This window comes from Podarcis muralis, chromosome 1 (genome assembly GCF_964188315.1).
Source record: "Podarcis muralis chromosome 1, rPodMur119.hap1.1, whole genome shotgun sequence".
Lineage (NCBI taxonomy): Eukaryota > Metazoa > Chordata > Lepidosauria > Squamata > Lacertidae > Podarcis > Podarcis muralis.
The window spans coordinates 117,371,233-117,389,022 of NC_135655.1; the positions used below are offsets into that span (position 1 = coordinate 117,371,233).

Here is a 17,790-nt window from a genome sequence, read left to right on the forward strand (position 1 = left end):
GTCTCCTTCCGCAATATCATTCTTAAACTGTGCACCAAGAACTGGACACAATACTCCAGGTGTGGTCTTAACAAGGCAGAACAGTCCAGTACTATTCCTACCCATTATCGGGACACTATATGTACCCTTTTAGTTACTAATCCCTATTGACTTCAATTGAATTTACTGTCAAGAGAAGGCTGGCGGTTCCAATCCCTGCAACGGGGTGAGCTCCCGTTGCTCGGCCCCAGCTCCTACCAACCTAACAGTTCGAAAGCACGTCAAAGTGCAAGTAGATAAATAGGTACCGCTCCGGCAGGAAGGTAAACGGCGTTTCTGTGCGCTGCTCTGGTTTGCCAGAAGTGGCTTAGTCATGCTGGCCACATGACTCGGAAGCTGTCTGCAGACAAACGACGGCTCCCTCGGCCGGTAAAGCGAGATGAGCGCCACAACCCTAGAGTCGTTCGCGACTGGACTTAACGGTCAGGGGTCCCTTTACCTTTACTTTTTAACGGAGGTTAGGATGAGGTGAAGGTAGTCCTTTGCTAGGTTCTACCAAGGTCTACTGGCAGAGCAGGGAGTTCCACCACCGCAGAGGCCCCATTGCACCCACGGAAAATGTGGCACAACATGCACAACCAACCGCGGGGCTCCTAGTAGTAGCCATCGGAAGGCCCTGAAACAGGGTGGAGCTGAGCAGCCTCAATGGTCCAAAGCTGACCCATTTCTCAGCTGAAATCTGGCTTAGCGAAACCATAAACAGTCCTGCTACTCATGTTGCCCAAGGTGGGAGGTGGGGAGGCCTAGGGCATTCTTGTGGGATGTGATACATAAGCAGCAGTCAAGTACAACATTCCTTGTTTTCCTCGAGTGGACATGCAAGGGGATGCTTGGTCCAGCCCGTCGAAACTTCCTTGTTCCTCCTGGGCTGGAACATCCTTCCTTTTGCATGTGACTAGAGGTGGGCGTGACCTTACCTGTCCAGGTAACAAAAGGACAAGGCATGCTGCCACACTCTCTCTTTTTCCATCTTCCTTTCGTGTGTGGACTTCAGTGACTGCTAGTCTGCAGTCACTGGGATTAACCGCCCATATGGGGTAGATCCACATGTATATACTTTGTTACTAGGTCTGCCTTCAGGGATCCAGCTGTGAACTGGTGACATGAGTAAACTTCTTTTGTATACAGTGGTACCTTGGGTTACAGACGCTTCAGGTTACAGATGCTTCAGGTTACAGACTCCACTAACCCAGAAATAGCACCTCGGGTTAAGAACTTTGCTTCAGGATGAGAACAGAAATCACGTGGCGGTGGCGAGGCGGCGGAGGGAGGCCCCATTAGCTAAAGTGGTACTTCAGGTTCAGAACAGTTTCAGGTTAATAACGGACCTCCAGAACAAATTAAGTTCTTAATCCAAGGTACCACTGTACTTTAAACAAGATTGTGGTGTGTTTATTATTTTAAGAGGGATATAAGGGAACTTACCAGGAACCTAATAGAGAGAGGTTTAAACAAGCCTGCAACCAGCTATCCGCTGTGCGTTTAAAAGGTAAAGGTAAAGGTACCCCTGCCCGTACGGGCCAGTCTTGACAGACTCTAGGGTTGTGTGCCCATCTCACTTAAGAGGCCGGGGGCCAGCGCTGTCCGGAGACACTTCCGGGTAACGTGGCCAGCGTGACAAGCTGCATCTGGCGAGCCAGCACAGCACACGGAAACGCCGTTTACCTTCCCGCCAGTAAGCGGTCCCTATTTATCTACTTGCACCCGGAGGTGCTTTTGAACTGCTAGGTTGGCAGGCGCTGGGACCGAGCAACGGGAGTGCACCCCGCCGCGGGGATTCGAACCGCCGACCTTTCGATCGGCAAGCCCTAGGCGCTGAGGCTTTTACCCACAGCGCCACCCGCGTCCCCCGTGCGTTTAAAAGGGGAATGTAAAACTCTGCCAAGTAAAGGAAATTGCTAGCGCAAGTTTGGAAGATATTAATAAACAATATATCCTCTCCTGACTCCCTGAACATTCCTACAATTCTGAATACTGCCGTCACAGGAGCCATGTGATTCCCTCCCTCCCAATTGTATAGATTAGAATGGAAGTTCCAGAGGTTCATTCATTCTGACATTACCCTAAACTATGCCGCTCACCTTTTCACAAACTCATCAAAGAGAATGCGGTGAGAATACCCTTGCCGACGTATGTTGATCGTCTCCAAAATGCCAGTGTAGCGCAGCTGCACTAAAACTCTTTCTTGAGAAAACCTCAGCGCCTCTCGGTCATCGTTGGGTTTAATGCAGCGGACGAAATGAGGCTGCCCAATCACCATTTTGGACAACAGATCCATCAGAGAATACTGGGGAAATACAAGCAAAAATAATAAAAAAATGAGGCTCAACGATTCCCCCCTTTCTTTTAAAGGAATGAAATTCTAGCAGTCTGCTCATTCCAGTCACGTCGCATCTAAAAAGCAGTATTAACAAACTTGAAAGAGTTGGGAGGGGGAAAGATGCATAACACTGCAGATCAGATGTCCAAGGTGAATTAAAGTATTCCTTTTGAAAGCAGCCTCGTTCTCTCTCGTTTTCATCACCGGGTAAAGCAAAAGCTGCTGGAAAATGTTCTCTTTTAAAAATCTCTTCTTTTTAGGCTGTAATACTATACACACTCACCTGGAGGTAAGTCTCACTGAAGTCAGTGGAGCTTACAACTGAGTAGATAGGCACAGTAGTAGCTCGGGTTACAAACACCTTGGGTTACAAACACTTCGGGTTACAGTCTCCGCTAACCTCGGGTTAAGAATTTTACCTCAGGATGAGAACAGAAATCGTACACCAGCGGCACGGTGGCAGTGGGCGGCCCCATTAGCTAAAGTGGTACCTCAGGTTAAGAACAGTTTCAGGTTAAGAAAGGACCTCCGGAACGAATTAAGTTCTTAACCTGAGGTACCACTGTATATGATTGCATTGCCACTGAAAACCACTGATTTGGCAAAGAATCCCCTGAACCGTTCTTGCCCCTGCACTAAGCTCAGGCGAGCTCTTTCCCGATGCTCACCTAACTCTCTTCAACCTTCCTTAAACGATGAGATCATTTCCTGAGCTGCCTTGTGCATCTACGGGAATCCCTTCAGGCTGGGACACTTATCTGCACTTCAGGGTCCCTGGCACACTGCCAGCACTATATAAACGACAAAAGTGGGGGGTGTCAATAAAGTTATATTGAAATTTTGGAATGCAGATTGCATACCCTGAAATAGGAAGCCACAGTTTGCCTCTTCATGTTGGTTGTTTCCTCAGGGTGCCTCATAATCTCCATGGTGTCCACCTGAAAGAACAAGTCAGAGACACACAATGTGTAGAGTCATTTACTACCTAATCCTCAGTATATGTTTCCTAAGATTGTTTCAGCTGTTTACTGCATCATCAAAGGTTCTGCACCCATCCTAAGACCCTAAGTGTGGAGGGAGGTTTCTGACTCCAAGAGGAATTCCGGGCAACAGCCAAGATGTGGTCAAAAGTTCTTGCCGCTTACCTCAGGTCCATGTCTCCTGTTAATGGACTCTGAGATAAACATGCCTCTCAGCGACACTTCATGGGTGCGTAACACAAAGCGATGACAACATTGCAGAGAGGTGTTCTCCCTTTTCCCAGCTATGTAATAATTTATCCCTGGAGACTCACCAAAGTCACAGCCTGAAGACCTATTGAAAGCCCTTCTCTCAGCCACATGGGAGAAAGAGAGGGAAGTATGTGTCTCCACCCCGATCGTTTAGCCCGGACATTGAGGTCCAGCTCCGAGGGCCTTCTGGCAGTTCCCTCACTGCGAGAAGTGAGGTTACAGGGAACCAGGCAGAGGGCCTTCTTAGTAGCGACACCTGCCTTGTGGAACACCCTCCTATCAGATGTCAAGGAAATAAGCAACTATCTGACTTTTAGAAGACATCTGAAGGCGATCCTGTTTAGGGAAGTTTTTAATGTTTGATTGTGTTTTTAATATTCTGTTGGGAGCCACCCAGAGTGGTTGGGGAAACCCAGCTAGATGGGCAGGGAGCCACCCAGAGTGGTTGGGGAAACCCAGCTAGATGGGCAAATAATAAATACTATTATTATTATTATTATTGGTTGTGCATGTGGCACAACACCATGGTTTGGTAAAGGTAAAGGACCCCTGGATGGTTAAGTCCAGTCAAAGGCAACTATGGGGTTGCGGCTCTCATCTCGCTTTCAGGCCGAGGGAGCTGGTGTTTGTCCACAGACATGGTGGACCAATCTAAAATGGTCACAACAGGGTAATGGTGAACCAATCTAAAATGTGTCACTTCACAACTATTCTAACCTACAGGTGGGCAACCATTTTGTACTCAAGGGCCATCTGAGATGATGGGTGGTAGACTGGGGGCTGCATTTAGATGTTGGGGGGCTGACCCATCAGGTCCCCCACCACCTCGCACACAGACACACACAACCTGACACAGTCTCCCACAGACAGACAGCCTCACAATCTGTGAGTTACAAAGTACCCCCCTCACTCACAAACACCCTAACCTTTCTCCCTAATATCATTCCTCAGCTCTTCCTAGCACCCACCAGTTAGGCAGCAGGAAGGAGAGAGGGATTGCAATGGGATCTGCATTGGGTTCAGGTGAAGACAAGGGAGGAAGCCTATAGGCCGCAGAGAAGTCAGGTGACGTCCACACTCAGCAGTCCACAGTGCATTAGCCTAGTTTAAAACTACAGTGGTACCTTGGTTTATGAACTTAATCCGTTCTGGCAGTCTGTTCTTATACCAAAACATTCTTAAACCAAGGTGTGCTTTCCCATAGCAGCGGGGGACTCAATTTACAAATGGAACACACTCAACAGGAAGCGAAACATGTTCTGCTTCCAAGGCAAAGTTCACAAACCAAAACACCTACTTCCGGGCTTGCAGCGTTCTTAATCCAAGTTGTTCATAAACTAAGCTGTTCTTAAACCAAGGTACCACTGTATGCACTTCCAGAAGCAAGACAAAAATGAACATGGGTCTCAGCAGTGATTGACGTGTTGCAGGCAGCCATGATAACCATGAAGTCAGCTATCACTACAGTCACAACATCACCCTTGTCACTGAACACAAAACAGTATTTCCCTTTTTAAATTACTTTCTTCTTCATTACTTCACGTCTCTAGTTGGTTCATGCCGCCAAATCGCGAACGCTCTCCATTAAAACAAAGCAAAACCATTTTTGTGTGTGTTCAACGTAGTATACGGGTAACAAGTATATTGTTCATTACGCACCTTACCTTAATTACGCTGTCACTACAGCTGTTCTTTATTTTATTTTATTTTATTATTTTTTACAAAAAAGAATCAAAGCTGACTTTGTGAATTAAAAATATCACCCCCCCTAGTTAGTAATCAAAAGCAGCTTTGTGCTGTTGCATCACATAGTTCAACAAAATTAGAGAAAACAATCTGCCCTCTGTTCGCATGGTGCAATAGAAACATTTTAGCGCGTACACACACACATACACACACACAAATGCTCTGTGGCAGTTCACCATCTGCTGTGAACAGGTGGCATTTGTGTATTAAACTAAGAACATTTGAACCAGAGAATAGCAGCTTTTGCACCTGCGTTATAAAGCAGTGGCCTTCAGATCACGCAGCGTGTTTCTTACTCCTGATCAAGGCTGATATTTTCAAAGGGGATGCAAGCAGAGGTAGAAAAAAAGACTGCTGTTCCCAAGATAGCAATCGTGTGGCCTTACCTTGAGGAGATACTTGGGAGACTGCATGCAAAACAGAAAGGAGAAGAAAGAAATGCTAAGCAGCATCACAGCAGATACAGGCAGAAGAGGGTGGGAGGGAAAACAGGCTTTAAGATCAGACTTGGACAGAACGCACAAGGTGAGAGAGTTAAAACAGAGAGCCACTCTTTCGTAATCCATAGCAGCTGCTGTTTCTTGCCCCCCAAGTGTTAAAATGCCCTTTGAATGACTAGGTGACAAAGAAAATGTATGGGGCTCTTTAAATGGTGGGGGAGGGAGGGAGATTGTAAAGTGAAGTCCTATAATGTAGCACAAGGAAGAGGAATGCTGCATCAGCAGAGATCACATCAAACATTTCAGAAGGTCACATGACCAAGTAAATATCAATCCTTCTGCTTAGCGTTGCAGGGAACGTCCGCAGGGAATGATGCAAAGGAGGTGTTTCAGAACTCTTCTGATTAGGCTGAAAATTTCAGCCTTTCTGGATAATTTCCAGAGAAGAGATGGGGAAGGATTCCAGGGCTGAATCATGCTTGATGGAATCTGGGAGACAGAAAGGAGAAGCTGATCTTCCTTCCTTCCTTCCTTCCTTCCTTCCTTCCTTCCTTCCTTCCTTCCTTCCTTCCTTTTGCCTTGCTCCAAATGTGCCCACTTGACTGCTTCAAGCTGTTGAACTGGCACTCTTACAAGCACCACATAATGTGGGAAATCAATTTTTTAACATGGCAGCACCTACATGTTCTCTGGAACTCCCTGCTTCTTGATATTAGGCAGACACCTTCATTGTGCTTTTTTTTGACATCTTCTAAAAGCCTTTTTGTTTAGGCAGCCCTCTCCAAACATGTAGTAGTAGTAGTAGTAGTAGTAGTAGTAGTAGTAGTACCATATTTTTCGCCCTATAGGACGAACTTTTCCACCTCCAAAAATGAAGGGGAAATGTGTGTGCGCTGTATGGGGTGAATGCAGGCTTTCGCTGAAGCCTGGAGAGCGAGAGGCGTTGGTGCACACCGACCCCTCTCACTCTCCAGGCTTCAGGAAGCTCTCCGCAAGCCTAGGGAGCCCGGCAGGAAGTCGCGCCGGGCTCCCAAGAGTTGCGCAGAGCTGTCTGCATCCCAAAGCCTGGGGCGCGCTGAAGAGCGCGCCCAGGGCTTTGGGCAGCTCTCCTCAACCCTTGGGAGCATGACGCGACTTCCTGCCGGGCTCCCTAGGCTTGCGGATAGCAGCCTGTTCTTAGGGCTGAGGTCGGGGGAAGCTCGGGCTTCCCCCGCCCCAGCCCCGTGCCTGGGGGGGAAATAATTTTTTTTCCTTTATTCCCCCCAAAAAAACACTAGGTGTGCCCTATGGGCTGGTGCGCCCTATGGGGCAAAAAATACGGTAATTGGTGCCTTCCCCCCTAAAAAATGTTTAGGGGTACTCTCATTTTGACTCCAGAACATCACCATTTTATAGTTCAAATTGGGAAAAATAAATACAGTAAATGGACAAAAGTACATAAGATTCACAAAATTAGGGGTATGCGTACCCCTGCGTTCCCCCAGGAAAAATGCACTGATAATAATAATAATTTTACTTATGCCCCACATTTCCCCCCTGATAGGGAATAAAGCACATTTTAGTATGCATAAAACTGCTTGTTCTGATCCATAGTTTGATCATTTCACTGTCTGCTGTTTTTAAAGTCTGTTTACTTACTATTATGCAAACCATTCAGACTTTTTTTAAAAAAATTAAGTAACCTATAAATCTTGCTAAATAAATAAATTCAGTAAAACAAAACTGCAGCAGGCAGCAAGGCGGGGAAACTCTGAGCATGAAGACAGCTTTGCGTGATCTGCTAGGTTTAACCAGATCAGTGATAGGAGAGGGGGGGGGGAATATATCTGTAACGGCTAGTTCAGCAGGGCTATTGAGTGAATGTTTGTATGCTCCAGACAAGGCGATTCCTAAGAGTTAATGTTTGGGTATTCCCTCCCAAGAGAACTAGATACATAGGGAAGAGGAGAGGATCTTGTGAAGAAGCTTTAAAAAGCTTAGCGCTGTCCCTGGTTTCTGCCGAACTGCTGGTCTGACTCATAGGCAAAAACCTGATCCAGACAGGCATGTTCAAACCCCTATATGTTTGATGTGGACCAGGATCGGGGGTGGGACCTAAGGGCCTGTGTTTGATTGCTGACAAACTAATGAATCATTCCCCAGAGGAAGATTACAAATTAATCCTCCTGTGTGTGCAACTGAAAGGAAGTGCTTAGGCAAAAGTACGGCGGGAAAAGATTATGATGATCAAAAGAGAGATTCCCCTATTAAATGGGGAGGGGGATTTAGCAAAACCTGTTTTTTAAAAAAGTGAGCCCCCCATTTTATAAAGTTTATTTGGAGGAGGGGGGCGGAGATGATTTGGATTTTACAAATGAACAGTTTCCGAGAAGAATTCAGTGAACAGTAAGAAAGCATATAATTTGAATAAAATATACCGTATTTTTTTGCTCTATAGGACTCACTTTTCCCTCCTAAAAAGTAAGGGGAAATGTATGTGCGTCTTATGGAGCGAATGCAGGCTGCGCAGCTATCCCAGAAGCCAGAACAGCAAGAGGGATTGCTGCTTTCACTGCGCAGCGATCCCTCTTGGTGTTCTGGCTTCTGAGATTCAGAATATATTTTTTTTCTTGTTTTCCTCCTCCAAAAACTAGGTGCGTCTTGTGGTCTGGTGTGTCTTATAGAGCGAAAAATACGGTAATTATCTTTGTCTGATCACTGTGTTATAAACAAACAAACAAACAAACTCCCGATCCCCTGCTAATGTAAACCAAGTGGACGTGAAACAGTAAAGGATCTGGCATTCGGAATAACCACAGTGCATTACAGATCACTTTTTCAAATATGCAGTCAAAGGCATTGGGTGTGTACTGACCTTGATACGACCAGCACTCAGCTGTGGAGGCAAAGACCTGGACGCCGCTGTCACTCTGGCTCTCGCCTGAGCCAAGTTGCCTGTTAAAAAGACAGAGGAAGGAAGGAAGGAAAGCAAAAATTTAGACAATGGGCAAAAAGCCTAGGAAAAGCAATATCTGCAAGACACAAATGAATGCTACCTGACAGCTGGAACAGGCCAAGAAGAGGAAGGTTATTGCAGAACTTATTGTATTACATAGCAATGAGCTTTGCATATACAGATCTATGTATACCACCTCTAAGGGGCTGGTGCAGGATTGCACTCTCTGCAAAAACTCCAATATGCCATTTCCCCAGTAGGGTTGCCATATTTTGAAGAGCAAAAAGGAAGACACATTTGCTGACTTCAACTATGGACGTCTACAGGGCCGCATTTAGGTTTGATGAGGCCCTAAGCTACTGAAGGTAATGGGGCCCTTTATATGTCCAGCTGTCCTTTGTCAACAACAAATTGTTGCTGGTTTTGTGTTGAATATATGCTATGTGGTAATTTATGGACCTAATAGGTATCTAAAGCCATTTGCACATAACAAAATATGTACATCACAGGAGCCTAGGTTTTATTTATTTTTTTGGTTTTCTATCTTATATTTTGGAAATGTACATCCAGTTTATTTTTTCTTTACATTTTTTGGAGCCCCCCAAGAGAGTGGGGCCCTAAGTTACAGCTTGTTTAGCTTATACATAAATCTATTACATGCAAGGAAGTTTCCCAATGGCCGAACATTCAAAAATATGACCTAATTTACCCTCCTATCTGTACTACGATGTGGAAGACTCAAGATTCTATCCCCCCCCCCATTTCTTTGTACAGTCGTATCTTGGAACCCGAACGCCTTGATACTCAGACATTTTGGCTCCCAAACGCAACAAACCCGGAAGTGAGTGTTCCGGCTTGTGAACATTCTTTGGAACCCGAACGTCCGACGGGGCTTCCGCAGCTTCCAATTGGCTGCAGGAGCTTCCTCCATCCAATCAGAAGCCATGCTTTGGTTTCCGAATGTTTTGGAAGTCTAATGGACGTCCGGAATGGATTCCGTTCGACTTCCAATGTACAACTACATTATATAAAAAGGTTGTGTGAATATAGTCCATGGGGGCTACTGCATCTTGGCTTGGTAAGCGTCCGAGAATCTGAGTTGTACCTAAGGAGGAGATAGATAATGAACAACTGATCGCTCATCAGCACTCAGGTGCACTGCTCAGAATCCACTGCGCGTGGATACTCAAGATCTTTGATGCACTTAGGCGCCACCTCCGACTCAAAGGTTATGAGAACATGATAAAACCATCATTGATTTTCTGACATTAAAACTTTGCTTGCTCTTCAGAGGTAAGTGGCTTTCCCATTGTAGCAGAATCTAATCTGGATGATGTAGATTAACCCATGGGGGCGGGTTGACCTGTGGAGAATTTGCCTTGGGGTGGGATAAGAAGCTTGAACTTCATGACCTTCTGGGGCTACAATTTCAAAGGCCGCCTTGACTAATCGGTTAACAATAATGGGCCTGATCCAGCCCAAGTTAAACACTTTGGAATCCCATTGGTTTCAAAAAGGAAGATTAAGTATGTGCTTAAGTTTTTCTTCTTGAAATCAAGGAGACTGAAAAGTGGCCAGCTTTGGTTGGATTGTGCCCATTTTGTGTGATAGATGTTGGAGTCAACAGACGTATGTTGATTTATATGGAGAATATTCATTGACAACTTAAATATATATATATAGAGAGAGAGAGAGAGAGAGGAGTGGGTGAGGCAGCTGGGAGGGAGATTTTTTAAAATAAAACCTTGGAGAGGAAGAAAGGAAGTGATGTGGACCATTCATGTGCAAGCCATTCCAGATACATTTCAAAGTTTTTTAGTGAGTGGCGCACAAGATGTCCAAATGTTTTCTCTGGCTACATATCTTCAGAGGCTAAACTGTGATTAATAGCATTGAAAGAACCCTTTGAAGCAGGATTGGTGACATCAAAGTCCTAATCCATGGGTGGCAGGATTTTTATAATGAGTGGGAAGCATTTTAACACATTTCAAAGGATTTACGGCATGAATAAACAATAGGCCTCTGCAGATGTGCCACACACCTTTCAGAAACATAACACACAAATAAGTTTCCATTTTAATTTAAATGTAAATAAAGTGTTAACACTTCTTTCAGATGTTAAAAGTGCCTTGTTTGCAGCAACTCCCATTTCTCCCTCCCCTCCTTGCTTTACAGAAAGCATGTTAATTCTGAATAGCCTCCTTTAACCCAAAAATCACACCCAATGGTATATAACTGGAAAGAGGAAATATTAAATAAACAAAACCAGAGTCCACGTTTAAAATGTAAGTAATCACCCAGGAAGAAAATTCAATTAGCATAGTGGCTGTGTTATACTGAAAGGACATTTGATGTTCTCGCTTGCATTGCTAGTAAGCACTTTCGTAACTCAGAATATAGAGATTTCAAGGACAACAGTGGATCATCATTCATGTTCAGTTGTTTGTTTGTTTGTTTGTTTGCTGGCTTGTTTGTTTGTTTTTTAAAAACAGGCTATTGGGTAGAACGAAAAAAAATGCTTCCTTTTCTTCCAACATCTGGGAACTAATAATTTCTTAAAAGGTTTAGATAGCCAATACCGATCCCCAACCCTTGGATGCTCTCCACAGAATTATTGTTTTTTATTGTTAGGGCACGTTTAAAAGAAGATACTTTTAAATTATTTTTCCACCCCTTTGGTTTACAGGTTTGAGGCCAGAACTATTCCTTTTTTGGCTAATGTGTAAGCAAGAGAAGGGATCTATAGAGGGATCTATATAATCTGTGGAAGTATCATGCCGAAAATGTAGAAGATCGGGTGCAAACTGTGCATAACATGAGTTAAAACACACACAAGCACACACACACAATTTTGAAAATGGACAAAATCATTTATAGTGCTTGTGGCTTCAGCCCAGCTGCTGCATCTTTTATATAAAACATTACTTCACTTAGGCCACTTACCAGAAGTCAAGCCCCATTTAACTCAATGGGACTTTTCCCAAGAAGACACATACAGTGGTACCTCGAGCTACATACGCTTCAGGTTACAGACTCCATTAACCCAGAAATAGTACCTCGGGTTAAGAACTTTACTTCAGGATGAGAACAGAAATCGTGCTCCGGCAGTGTGGCAGCAGCAGGAGGACCCATTAGCTAAAGTGGTGCTTCAGGTTAAGAACAGTTTCAGGTTAAGAACGGACCTCCGGAACGAATTAACGAATTAACCCGAGGTACCACTGTACGCGAGTGGCGCTGTGGGTAAAACCTCAGCGCTTAGGACTTGCCGATCGCATGGTCGGCGGTTCGAATCCCAGCGGCGGGGTGAGCTCCCGTCTATCGGTCCCACCTCCTGCCCACCTAGCAGTTTGAAAGCACCCTTAAGTGCAAGTAGATAAATAGATACTGCTTTATAGCAGGAAGGTAAACGGCGTTTCCGTGTGCTGCGCTAGTGCTGGCTCGCCAGAGCAGCTTTGTCATGCTGGCCACGTGACCCGGAAGTGTCTGCGGACAGCGCTGGCCCCCGGCCTCTTAAGTGAGATGAGTGCACAACCCTAGAGTCTGTCAAGACTGGCCCGTACGGGCAGGGGTACCTTTACCTTTACCTTTACCACTGTATACAGTTGCAAGGACGTGGGTGGCATTGTGGTCTAAACCACTGAGCCTCTTGGGCTTGCCGATCAGAAGGTCGGCAGTTCGAATCCCCACAACGAAGTGAGTTCCCATTGCTCTGTCCCAGCTCCTGCTGACCTAGCAGTTCAAAAGCATGCCAGTGCAAGTAGATAAATAGGTACTGCTGTGGCGGGAAGGTAAACGGTGTTTCTGTGCGCTCTGGTTTCCATCACGGTGTCCCGTTGCACTAGAAGTGGCTTAGTCATGCTGGCCACATGAACCGGAAAGCTGTCTGTGGACAAACACCTGCTCCCTCGGCCTGAAAGCGAGGTGAGTACCACAACTCCATAGTCACCTTTGACTGGACTTAACCGCCCGGGGTCCTTTACCTTTACCTTACCTTTACAGTTGCACCATTCGCCAAGTACTCCAGGTACCATAACGTACCTGGAGTATGTTATGTAAATAATTATGTGAATACTTCAGAGCAATATCCAAGAAAAAAGACAACAATAATTGGGTTCCTTCCTCAATCTTGCACAGATTTCACAAATATACCGCACCCACCATCAACCGTGCTGTTGTGCAACTCAGCTTTATTTCAGTGGGTTTATTGTCGAGTGCTTCTACGCCACATTTTGTTCTAGGAATATTTGCAATGGTACTTTTATATAGCACACAATAACAATATTATTAAAAAAAAAAAACAACTAGACAGAGGGGAAGTTGCTAAAAACTGGTGCTTTTTTCTACATTTAGGTCCAGATTCTTCAACCTTTTACTCAAGAAACAAGACATATTATTATGTGTTCTGCTCTTTCCCGAGAGGAGTGGAGTTTGCAAAAGAGCAGATATTCTAATTTTGCTACTTAACTGCAAAGCTTGCTGCTGAAATCCCAGGAGGAGAACAGCTTAACTTTTACAGACACTAGCATAATATATGTTGCGTGATAGAGGCTAAAGTGCCTATATATACCAGAAACACTTTTGATTCTAAATGGAATAGCTTGCAAAAAGATAATGAATAAAACACGTTATGACTGTTGCTGCTTAGTCCACACGTGTTGCCAACCCATCCCAAAGGAGACCTGATACAGAACAGCTATGATGAATAGCTGAAATTGTTGATCTAACCACTCTTTCAAAATCTCCTTCATAACTAAGGCCAAATTAATTTGGCAGTAGTTGATACAGAGACCGGGGGTGGGGGGAATCCAGAAACAGCTGTTGATACATTTGAGAACTCTGCAAAAATATTTCTCTGTCCAAGAGAACTGCATTTACTGTAGCCTAAGTAACCAGGGCGGGGAGAACAATTCCTCTGACTTATCAGAGTTGTTGTTGTTGTTGTTGTTAATCCAGAAGCCCACATTTCTTCCAAGTTGGAATTCAAGGCTGCTTACAACATTTTAAAATGTCATAAAACACAGAGCAATAAAAACAAACCAGTTAAAAACAATAATTGAAATACAATTGCCCTGACAGCAGCCTTGTGATCAGAATCAAAACTGTACCTTAGTTTTGAAAGGCTTGTCTGAATAGGATGGTCTTAGCCTGCTGACAGAAGGATAACAAAGAAGGAGCCAGCCTAACCACTCCTGGGAGGGAATTCCATAATAAGGCAGCAGCCACAGAAAAGTCTCTCTCTCATATATCACCACCAATGCACTTCTGAGATTGATGGAAAGTGGAACTTAGCACCCAGGCAGGTTCATATAAGGAGATATGATCTTTCAGACTATCATTGTTTCAAAGCCAGGAAACCACTGAGGTTGGATATCAGTTCTTACATCTGAAGTGGCATTTAGGTTCATGCTGGTGAGCAGTTTTCCCCTTATATAATCTAAATTAGCTACTAGACAAACAGAAAGATTCCATTCCAGAAGCCTACAGTTTTGAGGGGGAATAGTTACCCATACCCTCCAACATTTCTCCGATGAAAACAGGGATGTCCCATTCCATAATGAGAATTTTACTACTTGTATCCCACACATCTTACTGAGTGGCCCCAGCCACTCTGGGCAACTGTCAACATATATAAAAACATAATAAAACATTAAAAAACTTCCCTATACAGGACTGCCTTCAGACGGCTCGGGGATCGGATAATTCCATGCCCTCCAACCTTTCTCCAATGAAAGTAGGGACATTCTAAGTAAAAGGGACATTCTGGGATCAAATCAGAAACTGGAACAGCTTCTCTAAATCAGGGGCATCCCTGGAAAATAGGGATACTTGGAAGGTATTGTTTAATTAGTTGCTCCCCAAAGTACCCAACCATGAAGTGTGAGTACCGTATTTTTCGCTCTATAGGACGCACCCGACCATAAGACGCACCTAGTTTTTAGAGGAGGAAAACAAGAAAAGCCAGCAAGAGCTTCAGACACACTCGCGCAGCGCGGCTCTTTAAAGATAGAGCAGCTCTTGCTGGCTTTTTCGGGAAGTCGGAGAAGGGACTGATGGGCTGCCCTACATCCTTTCTCCCAACTCCCTGAAAAACCAGAGCAAGCTGCACAGCTATCGCTGAAGCCAGCAGAACAAGAGGTGCTGCGTAGCTCTCGCTCTTGCTGTGCTGGCTTCAGCGACAGTTGCGCAGCCTGTATTTGCTCCATAAGACGCACTGTGATGGCCTGGGAGTCTGATTCAGAGGCTGAACCTGAGGAATTCCAGCCTGCACAGGAGTCCCCGCCTCCAGGGCCGGCTGAACCGGGGCAGGGGCTTGAACCTGAAGGGCCCTCACCTGTGCTGGATCCTCTGGAGCAGACACCAGCTGAATCCGCTCTAGCTCCGGAAGTGATCGAGGACCCATTGCCTGCAGGTGCTCCTCTCCCAGCCCTGTCAGGGGAAGGTGAGGTTGCCTCTGGGTCCAGTAACCCTCCAGCCTCTCCTGAGCTGCAGAGGCTCAGGGCAGAGAGGCGGTGGGAACTAAGTTCCTGCAGGAGGAGTGCTCGCCTTAAGGCCAGGAGAGGCGAGTCACCTGTGGACCGGGGCCACCCTATGCCTCAGAGGAGATAAAGGCCAGCCCGCCCAGTCCCAGGTTGCGGGAGCAACATCGTTGGTTACCTGTTCCTGCTGGCACCCTGTCCTGCTTTCTGCCAGAGTTCCTAACCACGCTGCATGGTAACCCCCCCCCCCCGGACCAGCACTCGCACACACATTTTCCCTTACTTTTTAGGAGGAAAAAGGTGCGTCTTATGGAGTGAAAAATACAGTACTATTCAACGCTGATGCTACTCAGTTTTGAGCAATTGAAAAGAGTAAAATTTGTATGTGTGTGCTGAGGTTTTTCCCAACAACAACAACAACAATTTATTATCTTTTCCCCAGCCAGTCTGGGCGGCTCCCAACAGAATAAAACATCAAACATTAAATACTTCCCTAAACAGGGCTGCCTTCAGATGCCTTCTAAAAGTCGGATAGTTATTTATTTCCTTGACATCTGATGGGAGGGTGCCACTACCAAGAAGGCCCTCTGCCTGGTTCCCTGTAACTTCATTTCTTGCAGTGAGGGAACAACCAGAAGGCCCTCGGAGTTGGACCTCAGTGTCTGGGCTGAACGATGAAGTTGGAGACGCTCCTTAAAGCGGTATACAAATTTTACGAAATAGATAACAACAGCAACAAAGGAAACAAAATTCCAAACTCACTAACAGGAAAGCAGGCATGCACATTCAGAAGACCACTGACCTTTGGAGCTTGCTGTGTGGTGAAGGGGCACTGAAGGTGGACCTTGTCAAAGCAAAGTACAAAATCAGAGCACGGCCAGCACCACCACTATCCTCAGAGAAAACACTGAATTGAGAATATAAATAAAATCAAGACAGACGTGGCAATTAATATTCTAGGCATCATTGTTTTATGCTTTACTAGGGAATTTTATATCAATACACATACACAATCACAAACATACCAAATGGTTAAGCTGCCAGCATTTTCCCCTGGATTGCTAGGTTTCCCAGAGAAAAACCATATTTTACTACATAGGCAGCAGCTGTGACAATGAAATATTTTGATAGCGCAGACATTTATTGAATTGAAACTGAATTTATTACAAGGCTTGTCGTAGAAGGTCTACGAAGTGCCTTAAAGTTAGGGAATCAAATGTATAGAGCAGTGCAAAAAAGGAGTAAGTTCCAAGAGGAAGAATTAATAATTCTCTTGTCATATATATACCGTACTTTTCCGTGTATAAGACGAGGCTTTTTTTCTTCTGAAATTATGCCCAAAAAGGGGGGGGGGTCGTCTTATACACTGATAGTGCAACAGGGGGACGTGGGATTGGTTGCTGCCGCGACCCGGAGATTGTCAGCGGCTATTTGGCGTGTTATTGGTGGCTGTGGCAAGGGATGGTGTTGATTTGCTATTGCTGTGGCAATTGGGCGGACGATTGGCGGCTTCTGCTAAGAAAAGCTCAACAACTGTGGGCAATCTTCTCCCATTTTCCTAATTTGGAGTCCCCCAAAATAGGGAGCGTCTTATACACAGGGGCATGTTATACATGGAAGAATACAGTATATCTCTGGATGTCAGAGCAGCAAATTTAGATGCATGCATTAGGTGGTACGTCTAGCAACCCAGCTCACATTTGTGAATTGTGCAGACTACACAGGTTTTCTTCTTGTCATGCTTTCAAAGCTAGCCAATGGATGCAAGCAGCACCTTTTTAAAAGTTCCTAAATTTAAATGAACGGTAACCACTTGTTTCTCTCTGTCAGTCCAAAAATTAATACTAAAGGAAAGCAATGTCTTTCTACAGAGCACATTTGCTGTAGTCTTAAAGCTGACAGCAATTTTGAATGCATTTAGGGTAAAATGGACTGTTGAGATAATTATTTTGCATCCTTGTTGGAGACGGGGATAACCTGACATTCACTTATTCATCCAATACAATGACTATCTTTCTTTTTATTCCCCTTAGAGGAAAACCACTTGTTTGCCGGCACTGGGTGAGGAAGTCCCTTAGAATCCTAGAATTGTGGAGCTGGAAGTGACCCTGAGGATCATCTAGTCCAACCCACTGCAATGCAGGAATAGGCAGCTGCCTCATACAGGAATCGAACCTGCAGCCTTGGCATTATCAGTACCGTGCTCTAACCCATGGGTAGGCAAACTAAGGCCTGGGGGCCGGATCCGGCCCAATCGCCTTCTAAATCCGGCCCACGGATGGTCCGGGAATCAGTATGTTTTTACATGAGTAGAATGTGTCCTTTTACGTATTTGAAATGCATCTCTGGGTTATTAGTGGGGTGGGGAATGCGTTCCTTTTTCTCTCTCCAAAATATAGTCCAGCCCCCCACAAGGTCTGAGGGACAATGCTGAAAAAGTTTGCTGACCCCTGCAGTCTAACCAACTGAGCTATCCAATGGGCAGCCTCCCTTCTGAGAGGGAGTGTAAGGCCACTCCAAAAATTTGCTGTAAGTAGCTTTGAGCTCAGATTTTTAATGGAAAGGTAGCATATAAACACGGAATAAAATAATAACAATAATA

At 45.1% G+C, this 17,790-nt stretch overlaps 1 protein-coding gene across 1 annotated transcript in view; it reads right to left on the reverse strand.

The window, feature by feature from the left end:
• Positions 1–17,790, reverse strand: part of MYO3B (myosin IIIB) — a 252,794-nt gene that overhangs the window by 100,462 nt on the left and 134,542 nt on the right. The window contains exons 22-24 of the mRNA XM_077917134.1: positions 8,632–8,711; positions 3,220–3,297; positions 2,121–2,326 (exon numbers count right to left, since the gene is read on the reverse strand). Of these exons, the coding sequence (XP_077773260.1) occupies positions 2,121–2,326; positions 3,220–3,297; positions 8,632–8,711 (364 nt within the window). The remainder of the gene's footprint in view (positions 1–2,120; positions 2,327–3,219; positions 3,298–8,631; positions 8,712–17,790) is intronic.